The 12231-nt window shown below is 46.0% G+C and overlaps 1 protein-coding gene across 1 annotated transcript; it reads right to left on the minus strand.

Moving 5' to 3' along the window:
• Positions 1-11090: 11090 nt before the first annotated feature.
• FOXL1 (forkhead box L1) lies at positions 11091-11963 on the minus strand. The gene has a single exon (XM_032701484.1). The coding sequence runs from the start codon at positions 11961-11963 to the stop codon at positions 11091-11093; it is 873 nt and encodes a 290-aa protein (XP_032557375.1).
• Positions 11964-12231: the final 268 nt, after the last annotated feature.

Consider the following 12231-nt stretch of genomic DNA (forward strand, 5'->3'; position numbering starts at 1 on the left):
TCATAAAATTAGGAGGGAATATTTAGGATCTGTCAAGATGACAAAGCGTCCTTTCTGGTGGCCGAAAGAAAGGAAGATTTTAACTTTGGGAGAAAGGAACATGCTTTTCTTCAGCATAGGATTTCCTCCACAGAGACATCATCACAGAGTGTCAGAAGCTGGGCAACTCTCCAAAGGTTAGAGACAGGGCCAAAACTTACAATTTCTGCTTTACACAGGGCCATTTCTGTCCCTGAGATTTTAAAGACTGTCTCACCACAGCTGTGAAATTCGGAGCTCCCACATTGCAACTTGCTTGAGGCAGCCTGGGAGATGTTTCACATCTAGGGCTGCACAGGCTAATTCTAGTAAACCAGTTGGAAATTAGTTGTAAGCTGTGAGTGCCAGGAAGGACACAGCCTGATGCAGTGAGATGACTTGTTATCTCTGCAGCTGCCATGGGAAAGCTCAGCTCCACAGCCCCCCTGAGGGACACATGGACTTCTCCCTGCAGTGCCCACACCAAACCACCCTCAAACCCACTTCCTAAAAAACCTCCCCTCTCTCTGCAGAGCCAAGTGTGGTCCCCCAGGCGGGTGTGAACTGGGGGAGCTGAGTCACCTAATTGTTGTTGGGGTGTTTTGCACGGCCTGGGACACTGGACCCTTTGTGTGAGAACTGTGCAGAGACACAGGAAAGTGTGTGGTCTCCAATATTTCACATGTGAAGTTTCCATGGTCCGTAAGGTCACCCTCTGGATCACACATCCACTTGGAGCTCAACTCCTCCGCCTGCCAACGTGCCTAAGGCAGGGAGAGCTGATGGAGAGCAACGAGGCTCTGCTCAGGCCACCCAGGAGACATCCACCTTTTACAGAACCCAAAGACTTTCCTTAGCTGAGAATGGGCTCAGGGTGCAGCTGCCCTTGACAGAAGGTGGGTGACTTCACCTACGATGCCAAAACAAGCCTCTTTCTTAAGAGCTGGAAGAATCAGCTCACAGACTCCACATCCACATCTCTGTGCCACATTCACAGGCCTGAGGAGATCCACGTGGAACTGTGTGCAGCCATGACCTTGGATTTCCATCCGAGCACTTTCCAGTGGATGCAAAGCCATCCAGTGAGACACTGAGCCTGGGAAAGGTCTGCACAGCCCAGCATGACCCTCCAGTGGTCACCCTTTGGGCCAAAGCAGAGCTGCTGGTCTTACCTTCGCTGGGGCAAAGTGAGCCAGGATTTATGGACTCCCAGATGCTGCTCTAAGCCCTCCGTGCACGCACAAATGAACACACAGGAATTCCCCGTTCATCGGCTCACTGATCCTTCCCAACCTTAGGAAACAAGAGGAGATGGATTTTCCCTCAGACATCAGAGTTTGGGAGGCAAACGCACAGCTCTGGCACTGATCCAAGGAAGTGAGCCTGGGATAGGTTTTCTTTCAAGAATTTCAACCCATTCATGTACTTTCTTAATGATCCGAAGTCTTCAAGGAGTTGCCTTTTAGCTTTAGCTCCCTTTCAATATTTGTCATGTGTGTCAAAGTCGATTCTTCATGTTTCCTCTGTAGCTCTAAAGGAGAAACTTCATTTCTTAGGTATTTGAAAGATATTTTTCCCCTATTTTTTTTTTTTTATTCATGGAAGAAAAGAAGATCACTTTGAAAGCAAGCAGCAGGGATATACAAGGGTAAGAGCAGAGGGAAGTGTATGTCATTTGGAGACTTGAAGTTGATGTTCTAGCATGATGAAATCTTAATGAATGAGTGGAAAAGGCCATGGAGTCACTAATTCTCCATTATGGTTGGATAGACAAGCAAGTACCTGCAGGCAGTGACCACTTGTCCAGGCTGCTGAGTTCTTGGAAACTCCAGAGAAATGCCCTACACCAGGTGGGCCTGATAAAGAGAAGGAATGGGAAGGAAAGCTTCCCATCCTCCAGCTCCTCCAGGAGCTTTTCTTCCAACATGCCTACACATTTGGAAGCTGAAGGAAGGACCAGAAGGTCTTCAACATTTTCTGAGCCACCAGGGTGGAGTATGACTAGTCCTGTCTTGATTAAAGACTTGACAAAAGCATTTGACAAAGCAAGGTCGAGCCACCGATCCGACAAAGCCCTGTTAGATTCCTGCCCAGGCAAAGCCTGAGGATTGCAAATTAAACACTCAACAAAGCTCACCTGAGCCCCGAGACAGGGAGAGACAGAGTCCCCCTCCAAACACTCCCGGCTGCTCCTCTTGGCTCCGAGGAAGTCAGACCAGAAGGAACTTCTGCAGCCAAAAGCCCAGTTCCATGCCTGGAGAGGCAGGGGAGCACCTGGGATTTTTGGATTTTGCATGAGAATTTTTTTTTACCGGCTGCAGAAATCATATATGGATACAATAAGAATTAGTTCACGAGACTTCAAAGGGCTGAATCACATCTCAGTCTGGTCCTGGGCTGTCTCTGCTCAGCCACAGTCCTTATCAGACAGGTTTGGCTACATGATTGCATTTCACACTCTGAACACAATTATTTTCTTAATCTTTTATAAACTACAGCTACAAGTTTTTGCAACTTGGTTTTGCTGACCTGCAGTTTCCTATTGATGCTCAAGCCATAAGTAAAATACCTCTGAAATAACCTAAGAAAATAAAACTGGGCAACCAAAGGTTTCAAGAGACCCATCAGGCTGCACAGGAGTGCAGAGCAGCAGGCTGGGTGCCCTCTTTTAAGCTTTAACTTAGGCTGCTACTATTTATTCTCATTAAATTCAGAGTCATCTGGCTTAATTTGGTTTGCCAGAAATTTGCCTTAGGATAATTTAGAGTAGGATCAGAGTCACCAGGCTTTTTTCCCCCACCATTTTAGGACAGAGGATAATAATAGAGGATTTTTTTTCCATGAAAGCATATGCAATTTCCTCTACAACCATCCAAAACAAATAATCAGGAGATTTCCCCATGTTTACAATGGGGCTTTCTACTGACCTTCCCTGCAAAGCACTGTAGGAGAAATCAGTGAAAAATACTCTGTAAGAAGTGGGTCACAATTGCTGTTATTGTTACTTAGAAATTATGTAGCGTCTAATCTGAAACCAGACACAACAATTAAGGGCTTCTCTTTGCCCTTTTCATAACAAACCAATTATATTCAACAGTAGGAACAGTTAAATTGGAATAAATCTAGTTTGTACACAGAGACATTTCATGTTTATTAATAATCATTGTGTTTAGTGTTTAGACCAATTCCAAATATAAGCTGTAACAATGTATAAAAACTTTTCTCCTTGGCATGATTGAGTCAACATGACTGACTTGGCTCTCCCTCTCTTTTTGAACAACCATAATTATATCAGTATAAAAGTGACTACATGAGCCTCAATTTGTAGCAAAGCAAAGATGGACAAAAGTGAGAGTCCTACTTTCAGATTTCATGGGGAAAGAGATTTTTCAGCCCCTAATTTGATGAGTTTTGACATATTTCTTTGTCTTGTACCTCTGTTTGAGGAAGCAACTACTGTGCTGCCTTTAAATCACATCACTAGTGGTGATTTGGGTGTCCCTGCTCTAAATCCTGAGCACAAGGAAACCAGGGATGTCTTACTGGCACTGCAGCACAACCCAGCCAGGAACAGCTGGTAAGGAAGAGAAAAGGAGCCTTTTGGGTGAGTTTAGAGAGTGTATTGTTTAGGCAAAGGTTGCATTTGCCAAGCAAGCTGACAGGTTTAGAAGATGTAACCTGCTGCACACGGCTTCCACCTGCCCTAATTCCCTAAACCACAGATGTTATCCAGCTCCTCCTCATATAACCAAAGGGTGATTTTACCCACCCCAAAGCTTGTGCCTCAAGTGGTTGGAAGTTTCAGTCCTCTGAAGGTCTTTTGTGTCACAGCAGATTCTGGAGATAATTTTGATGGCCACCTTAGACCAGGACTTGAGTTGTCATGTGACCAGTGTTGATTGAGACATATTGAGTCATGTGCAAAGTGTCCTGCCCAGGTTTGCATGAGTAATGGCAGAGATGGAAAGAAATCCCTGGGAAACAGTATCCTCATCTCTGTACTTTAATTTTTTGGAGATGTGATTATGAAATTTTATGCAATGCATGCCAGGAGCTGGAGGTCCATATTGCCTTCAGGACTCCTATTCTTGGGATGGAATCAAGTGAGTCTGTCTCAAAAAAAACACAGTTTGAGGATGCTGTTACTATGACATGGCTGATCACAGAGTCCCTGTTCCTCCAGGGTCCTCCAGGTAGGTCTCACTCATGTGGAGCTGTTATTGGGACAGGGACAAAAAGGAGGGGGATCACAGAATGGTTTGGGTTGGAAAGGACTGAAAGATCATCTTGCTCCACCCCCTGCCATGGGCAGGGGCACCTTCCACTAGCCCAGGTTGCTCCAAACTCCATCCAACCTGGCCTTGGACACTTCCAGGGATGGGGCAGCCACAGCTTCTCTGGGCAACTTGTGCCAGGGCCTCCCCACCCTCACAGGGAAGGATTTCTGATTTGTCTTGAAACAGTCCTGCTACAAAAGTGACCTGATCTGTCCTGTGAGGGCTGGTGCTGGTCCAGGGAAGGGCAGCACTAGATCTCTCATATATTTAAGTTTCTGCAGGACTATCATGACCATCAAAGCCAATGTAGCACAGCTCACTGTACAGAAGAAAGTAAAATAAGAAATAAAAGAAAGTAAAGATGACGAAATACAGCTGTTTCTATTCCATATATCTGCCTTTAGGGAGGTGGGTGCTATCTGATGACTACTCAGCATTTCTCATTAGGTTCCTGCTGTGCTGATGGGTGGATGTACGAGCAGCTGAGACAAGTGGAAGGAGAGCACCAGTTTTGCAAGAGGTGAAGAGCTCCTTACGCACTGTGAGATCACAAATCCATCACATGAAGCCTAATGAGGAGGCTGAGCCAGTACAAATACAACTGTTTAACAGTTTATTTTAACCATCCAATGAGAATGAAACAACTTAAAAGGATTCATGCTGCCAACAATCTTTTCCTTTTTTTTTTTTTTCTTTTCCTCTTCCCCTCCTTGCATGGCATTTGTTAGAAATCAGGATTTTCCTTAACTAAATGTCTTGTGGTCTCCTTAGCTTTGTTTCTTAACAGGGTTGTCTTTATGTTAGTTTTCTTTGGCTTCCCAATAGAAGAGTAACAGATTTCTTTTGAAGTTTTTATTGATGAATGAGCTCCTATAAATAACTCTCTGTGGCAGCAGCTTGATCTCAGAGTTTACTCTGGAATAATAGTAGCAATGGGAATGGAGGAAATTTATGGCAGCATGACATGAAATAGTTTAATGGGCTTCATACTGTTTAACTTAATCTTTACAGATGTAAAAACAGAAATACAATTATTTTAACAACTATTATTACATATTGCTCTTCTAATGAAAACAGAAACTTAGTAAGCAATTGAAGATAGGTAGGGAAGAATTAAGGAGTCCACCTCCCTGCAGATTTGGGAATTAGTGTGTTGGGACAATGTATTTGCAAATCTCCGTGTGAAGAGCTGTGGAAGATCCAAGGTGGTTGCAGAGGGTGGGTTTGCAGGTGGGAATTGATACTTGCATATAAAGCTGAATCACAGGGCTTTGGATCAGGATGTAGATGCTTTGGGAAAAAAAAAATCAACTCTGTGTTTTCTTCCACACCTCCTTATTCCACTCATCTGCCTGGTGAGGAGTTGATCCCAATCCCACCAAAGTCCATGCTTGGTGATGCTGTGGGATACTTGGTCACATCCTCTGTATCTTGTAGCCCCACGAGTGGTACAGCTGTAATCCTCCCACCTTAGGAGCAGAAACGGGTTCTAAACTCACACCAACCAATGGATGAAAAGGACAGAGGGACATGATGAAAACTGACCTGATAAAAGAGAATTTAATTGTTCATCATCACATGTCTGCTCACCTTCCCATCATGGGTTTGCTTGCATCTCTAAGGCAATGCCACTTGATGCAAAGGTGACCAAAATGTGCCTCTTTAACCCATGTAAACTCAGGAAGGTGAAAAGGAAAATCATCCTAAAATCATCAGTTCTCTGTATAAATGCCCAGCCCACAGGCAGGCTGGTATTTAACCCAGCCAGGGATCCAGACCGAGGATGTGTGGAACACAATGTGCAAGGGGTGGGTGTAAAATCCACTATTATAATTACTAGGAAGAGGCACAGGACCTAATTCAACCCTCAGATTTCCTTTGCTGGGGGTTGGATGTGGCTTGTAGCCAAGGGCAGCTCCATTGCACTTCTTGGTGCTTTGCAAAGAGCTTGAGTAAATATTGAAACATGTTGGTACTCTGTGTAATTTCTGTAACAAAAGCTGACAGCTTTTGTTTCCTCCTTGAGGGAGCATTATTTGAAATGAAACTGCAGTGAAAATTATTAGCATTGTGTGCTTTCAACTGTCTGTTCAGTGGGAAATTTGTGTTATCCATAACATTTTCCAATCCGCAGAAATCGCCCGTGCAAGGAATAACTTGCAAATTCTTACTCCATTTCCAAAAATGTGGGAAAGTTTATTTATTTCTCCATGCATTCCTGATTCGCAATGTGCTCTCTAAAAATGTCGCTAAGATTTAGGCTAACCAAGCTCATGCTAAATTTAGCAACTATATTTTAAATAAACATTCTTTACGCTTTACTGAGCCGGCTTTGAAGCCGCTTAAAACAAATCGTGTTCGCATGAACATGAACAATGTTTTACTTTGGACTAAGTGAACATCTGAATAAGTAATAATGTATTATTATTCAGTATAATCCGAAAATGAGATTTTAGGGATCTGATTCAGTTAATTTAGGCAAGATTCCTGTGAGGAATACCGAACCAGGCCTGTATTTATTTCTGGAAGAGCCTGTTTTTTTCTCTTTGACCACACAAAACTTCCTCCTGGTGTCTTATTAGAACTGAAGCTCCAAGGGTTGGTGAAATCAGCTGTGATTTTGCACGCACTGCACTTGAGGAATCTGGCCCATTTTAAAGCACTTAATGATTTGTCTGGATGAAGCACTAAAAATATACTGTGGGGAGCAATTATGCAATGTCCAGACTGATGGATTGCATAACCTCATAGACCTTTTCCATCTGTAACTTCTCGAATTCTGTGATCTTGTCTTCTTGGTCTTTCACTTAAAATCAAATATGTGATCTGTTTAATATCCCAAACACTGTCTCCTGGGAGATCTGTTTTCTGGGTGTGTGGGGCTACGAATCAAGTAAAGAAGCAGATCCTTCTTCCCCTCTCATTTGGCAAATTGGCTGCATTTCTCACTGGCTTAGGAGCAGCCAGTGGGTTTTGGTGTGAAAAAGGATGCTCTCTCCTTTATGTGTCTTCCTTGGCGAAGGATGGAAAGAAAATTAACTATAAAATGGTGTGAGGGGAAGTAAAAGCAGCTACAAAGTCCCTCAGATTTATGTCACCTGTAAATCAGACACAGACAGCCACTTGCAGTGACGAGCCCTGAAAGTGGTTCCTGCTCACATGTAAATACTCGATTATATTTTATATAAGCTGCGGGCCCAACTTTAGGAGAACACCCACTGAGCGCATTTAAAGACTGGGAGCCCCATTTATGAGAAATTAAACTCCGGAATTATTTTAATACGCCAAATTTTCAGTTCCCCTCAAAGGAAACGTGTGTTTGGAGCGAAGCCGCCCTGTGAACCGAACGAGCCTCTTCCACTGTGGGATCTTCTCTGCTCCTACGAGTTAAAATTGGCTGCGGAGCTCGGAGACGTGGAACCTTGCTGGGCTGGGAGAGGTCACTCCTCTCCAGAGGAGCGGAAAGGCACATATATCGCCCACACAAGCAGTGTGCTGTTTATACTGCATCCTGGGCTATTTTCTCCATTTCTCCACAGTATTCCAGACTGGTGTTTACAGCCAGTCAGCCCTGAGAAGTTGGGAAAGCCAGGAGGGGGAAGATTCCAGGGATGAGTTAAATACTGGGTGGCAGTTTTGTGCTTGGCAGCTGGTTTTGGGGTGGGGGGTGAAACAGGTGTGAAGCCATTGGCATCAATTCCTTGCAGCTTGTCAAGTCCTTGATATTCATGTGGCACTTTGGCTGATTTGAACTACACCACATCAAAATTCACATGATATACAGAGGATTAAAGGATGCTCAGTCACATCCAAAGGGCAGGAACTGGTGGATTGACACTCACACTCATTTCTCTGCACCGAAGCACTGTTGCTTTTATTTTATGTTTTTATTGTATGTTTTTATTTTATGTTTTTATTGTATGTTTTTATTGTACCATTACTTGTCCTCTCTCTATAAACAGATGACGTGCAAGAGCTGTGTGTGGTTAGTCATCCTGCCTGCTGGCAATAAGACCCTTTTTCGTGGTATTCATCCCCTGTTACAGCACTGGCCTGATCCCAATTAATTCCAAATTGCCCCTCATAACTATTCACTCTGTTGTGAGTTCATTTGAGTTAGTGTCACTTTTGTGCAGAGCATGTTAAGTTTACTAATTTTACTCTCTCAAGCGAAACCAAAATCAAGCTCAATGTGGCTTTTAAATAGTGCAGCTGTACTTGGTCCCACTCCACCCCACCAAAACAGAAATAAGATCAAATGTCAAAGCAAAGCTTCACGAAAAAACAAATTCCCATTGCATAGAAAAAGCTGAATATCCCCCCCTCCAAAAAAAAGTGTCTGTGATAAAAATATACATGATCTACATATTAAACTGAGACTTACTCCTTTGGATGGTTTTTTTGGCCACTAAAAAATGCTTTTGCACAGAAAGGGCTGTGAGGTGGAGAGTTATGCATGTGTGAATAGCATAGGAATTAAAGCCCTGTTTACAGGTCAAAAAAGTACTTTGGGAAGCTGGAATAGGAGCATAGAGGTGACAAAACGGGGGGGGGGGGGGGGCACAGCTGGGATGCCAAGTTAGGAGAAAGGAAAACAAAGGAACTTGAAGACACAGGTTAAAACAGGTGATTAAGAGCATAAATATCCATGGTGTGGGGGCCAGGCTGCAGGGATGCCAGGGATGCAGGATCCCCACCTGTAGGAACTGGCTCTGGACCTTGATGGAGATCCATCAAACAAGTCTCAGAGGCAGCATTAACCTCTCATCTCACACCCGTGCCCAAAGCATCACTCAGGGAGTGGAGAGATGATTGGAGGTCTCTGCTGGACAAGAGCTGAGCTGGATCGTTTTCCTACCCCTGCAGCTTCCTGTGAGTGATGTCACCTCATGGACTCCAAACAGACTGGTGATGTCAGTCCCCAGCCTTGAACAGAAACCTCCTGGCAAGGTGGCCACTGATTTGACCAATACCTGTCTCTAATTACACACAGGAGTGGCACTGCAGGGATAGGATTTCACACAGGGAGCATCAACACTCTCAGCACTTACCCAGCCTTGTAAATGGTGGTGGGGACACATGTGCCTTTGACTGAGCAGTGACACCTTCATTTTACAAGTGCTTTTTTTTAATTATTTTTTATTTCAGTGCCATAGCTTTAAAGAATTTATTCAATATATATTCAAGTTGTCAGAGTTGCCAGAACTACTTAAATAAAGTCTATCTTGCAAATCTATTTTAAAAAAATCTCTTCTATTCCCTTTTTTCACATCGAGTATAAGGAGCTCGACCTATCCAGGGATCTGCCTATAAACATCATTCTTTTGGGAACCTCAGCATCAGTTCCCACCTTTTGGAGATTTTCTGTATGAGAGCTCTTTGCCTTGTGCTGGAATGAGGCCCCTGAGCTCCTGGTCCAAATGTCAAGGTTGTTTGGTGCTGATCTTCTTCTGTACAGGCTGAATCACAACTCACCCGAGAAACCCACATTTCCAATATCCAGGTGCTAATTTAAGGACAAGCTTTTCTAGTGAGATGGGGTGGGATGGAGGGAAGAGAAGGAGAAACAATCATTTTGGGAAACATTACCTCAGTTTCAAGGAACAGGTAATTTCCCAGGACTCTGTTTTTAGTCTCTTCTACCTTTTATGAGGTCCATCATGTCCTCACCAGGATATTCACTGCATCCAGCAGCAGACCCCACTCCTTGATCCTCCAGGGTGTTTTATATCACACCAGCCACACTCCTGAACAAAATACTTTTATTGGATATAGGTTTAGTTTCATAATGAAAATTGAGAATATAGATTTTTTTTTCAAAAGGGCATTTATCTAATATACAAAAAGCCTCTATTTATGGCAAACAAAAATAAGAAATATTCCTGATTTCTTGCAGTGTGTCTGGATTCTTCCTTCTTTAAGAAAAAATAAAATTTTAGATACATAGCTGATGTCTTTTTTTTTCCTGGTAGTTGTCCTGGTTGTTAAAAGGCGTATTTCAAAATGCCAAGAGGGGCCTCCACAACTCTGCTTCAGTCTTTTTGTGGTCAGAAGCAACTGATCCCAGCAAGATATGGAAAGGGGATGCATCCCTGTGTTTGCTCATCCATCCCCCTCTCATCAGTGAGCAGAAACTCTTTTGAGATACTCGAGAAGCACAAGCGCTGGGCAGGAAACCAGTTACACACAGTGCTGAGTCTAAGCAAGCAGGAATGTGCAGGATGAGCCTGGATTGCTTGGTCTGCCCTTATTTCAGCTCCAGTTACCTGCCTTTACCCCCTGAGAGGACTGGGTCAATGAGGAGTATCAGGAATTATTAATATCTGTGGGTATTAACGGCAAAACAAAGCTCAGCCTCCTCCCCCACAGATGGACAGAGTGGGTTGGGTTTCCAAAAGGAAAATAAAAGAAGAAAACCAGAGACCTGAAGGGCTTGAAAGAAACCAGGTCTGAGGAACCTGAGGGATGCAAAGACTAAAGGTGCAGAGCAAACCCAACAGAGCTTAGGGGCAGTGTGGGCAATTCCCCCAGTGCCTGTCTCTACCTTCACTACCCATGGGAAAAGAAAGATGGTTTACCTTCAAAAGTCGCTCTGGAGAGGGGGTGGGAGGCAACGGCTAAAGAGAGTCCACAGCAACACGCGCCTTGAAAATGCCCTGAAATCCTGAGTCACCTTTTACATCGCTTTGGGGTTTTTTTGGTCTACCCGCGCAGTGAGGTCTGAGTCCAGTCTCTCACCCCCATCGCGCCCCGCAAGCAGCGCCTGGGGCCGGGGGGGGTTTAATTATGGGGCAACTACTGGAAATTAAATACCGCCTCGGATACGTGGAGAGGGAAGCAGGAGAGGAAGGGGATGCCGATGTGGTAGAGCCTCCCGTGCACCTGGGAGTCGAGCATGAGGGAGGCGTTGAGGGTCGGGCCGAAGCCGCCGCTGGCGACCAGGGAGCCGCCGAGGCAGCCGGCGGGGCCCTCCCGGGTCGCCTTGGGGGCTGCCCCGGGGGGCGGCTGCCGCAGCCCCTGCGCCAGGATGCTCTCGATGCTGAAGCTGCGGCCCCGCGGGCCGCTCTTGTGCGGCGGGGCGGCGGCGGTGGAGGCGACCGGGGCCGGACCCCCCGGGGAAGCCGCTGCCCCCCGGCCCGGCCGCGGGACCCCCGCGTCCCCCGCGGCCGCCGCACTCCCCTTGGACCGCTTGGGCTCGACGGGGCGGGCGGGCGGCCCCGGCTGCTCGCCGCCTTTCGCCTCCGGCGGCCCCGGGGCTTTGGGCTTCCTCTTCCTCCGGCGGTAGTTGCCGTTCTCGAACATGTCCAGGCACCGCGGGTCCAGGGTCCAGTAGCTGCCCTTGCCGGGCCGCCCCTTCTCCCGCGGCACCTTGACGAAGCAGTCGTTGAGGGAGAGGTTGTGGCGGATGCTGTTCTGCCAGCCCTGCTTGTTGTCGTGGTAGAAGGGGAAGCGGTCCATGATGAACTGGTAGATGCCGCTGAGCGTCACCTTCTGCTCCGGGGCTTCTTTGATGGCCATGGCGATGAGGGCGATGTAGCTGTACGGGGGCTTCTGCGGGGGATCCTGCCGGGAGATCGCCCCCCCGGGGGTGAAGCCGAGGGCGGTCGGGAGATAAACCATGGAGGGGTTGCCCAGAGGGGAGAGGTGGCTGCCGTAGATGTGGCTCATCGCCGGCGGGTTCCCGGCTCCGCGTCTTCCCCCTCGGAGCCGAGTGGAGGGACGGGGCAGGGCAGGAACCTGGGACGAGTCCACCGGGGAGCTGTTTGTGCGAGCTCAACTCCCAGCCCTGCCTGAAGGAGCTCGCTCTGCCTCTGTCCCTGCTTCATAGCTCTTAAAAAAAAAAAAAAAAAAAAAAAAAGAAAAGGGAGGAAAAAAAAAGTTAAATAATTGTTGTAAGTTTGCTATTATATGTTGACTTAGCACTGGAAAATAAATT

Source organism: Chiroxiphia lanceolata, chromosome 13, assembly GCF_009829145.1.
Source record: "Chiroxiphia lanceolata isolate bChiLan1 chromosome 13, bChiLan1.pri, whole genome shotgun sequence".
Lineage (NCBI taxonomy): Eukaryota > Metazoa > Chordata > Aves > Passeriformes > Pipridae > Chiroxiphia > Chiroxiphia lanceolata.

Bases quoted from the DNA above. Each gene is read 5' to 3' on its own strand.
- FOXL1 (XM_032701484.1), bottom strand. From the start codon at position 11,963: ATGAGCCACATCTACGGCAGCCACCTCTCCCCTCTGGGCAACCCCTCC.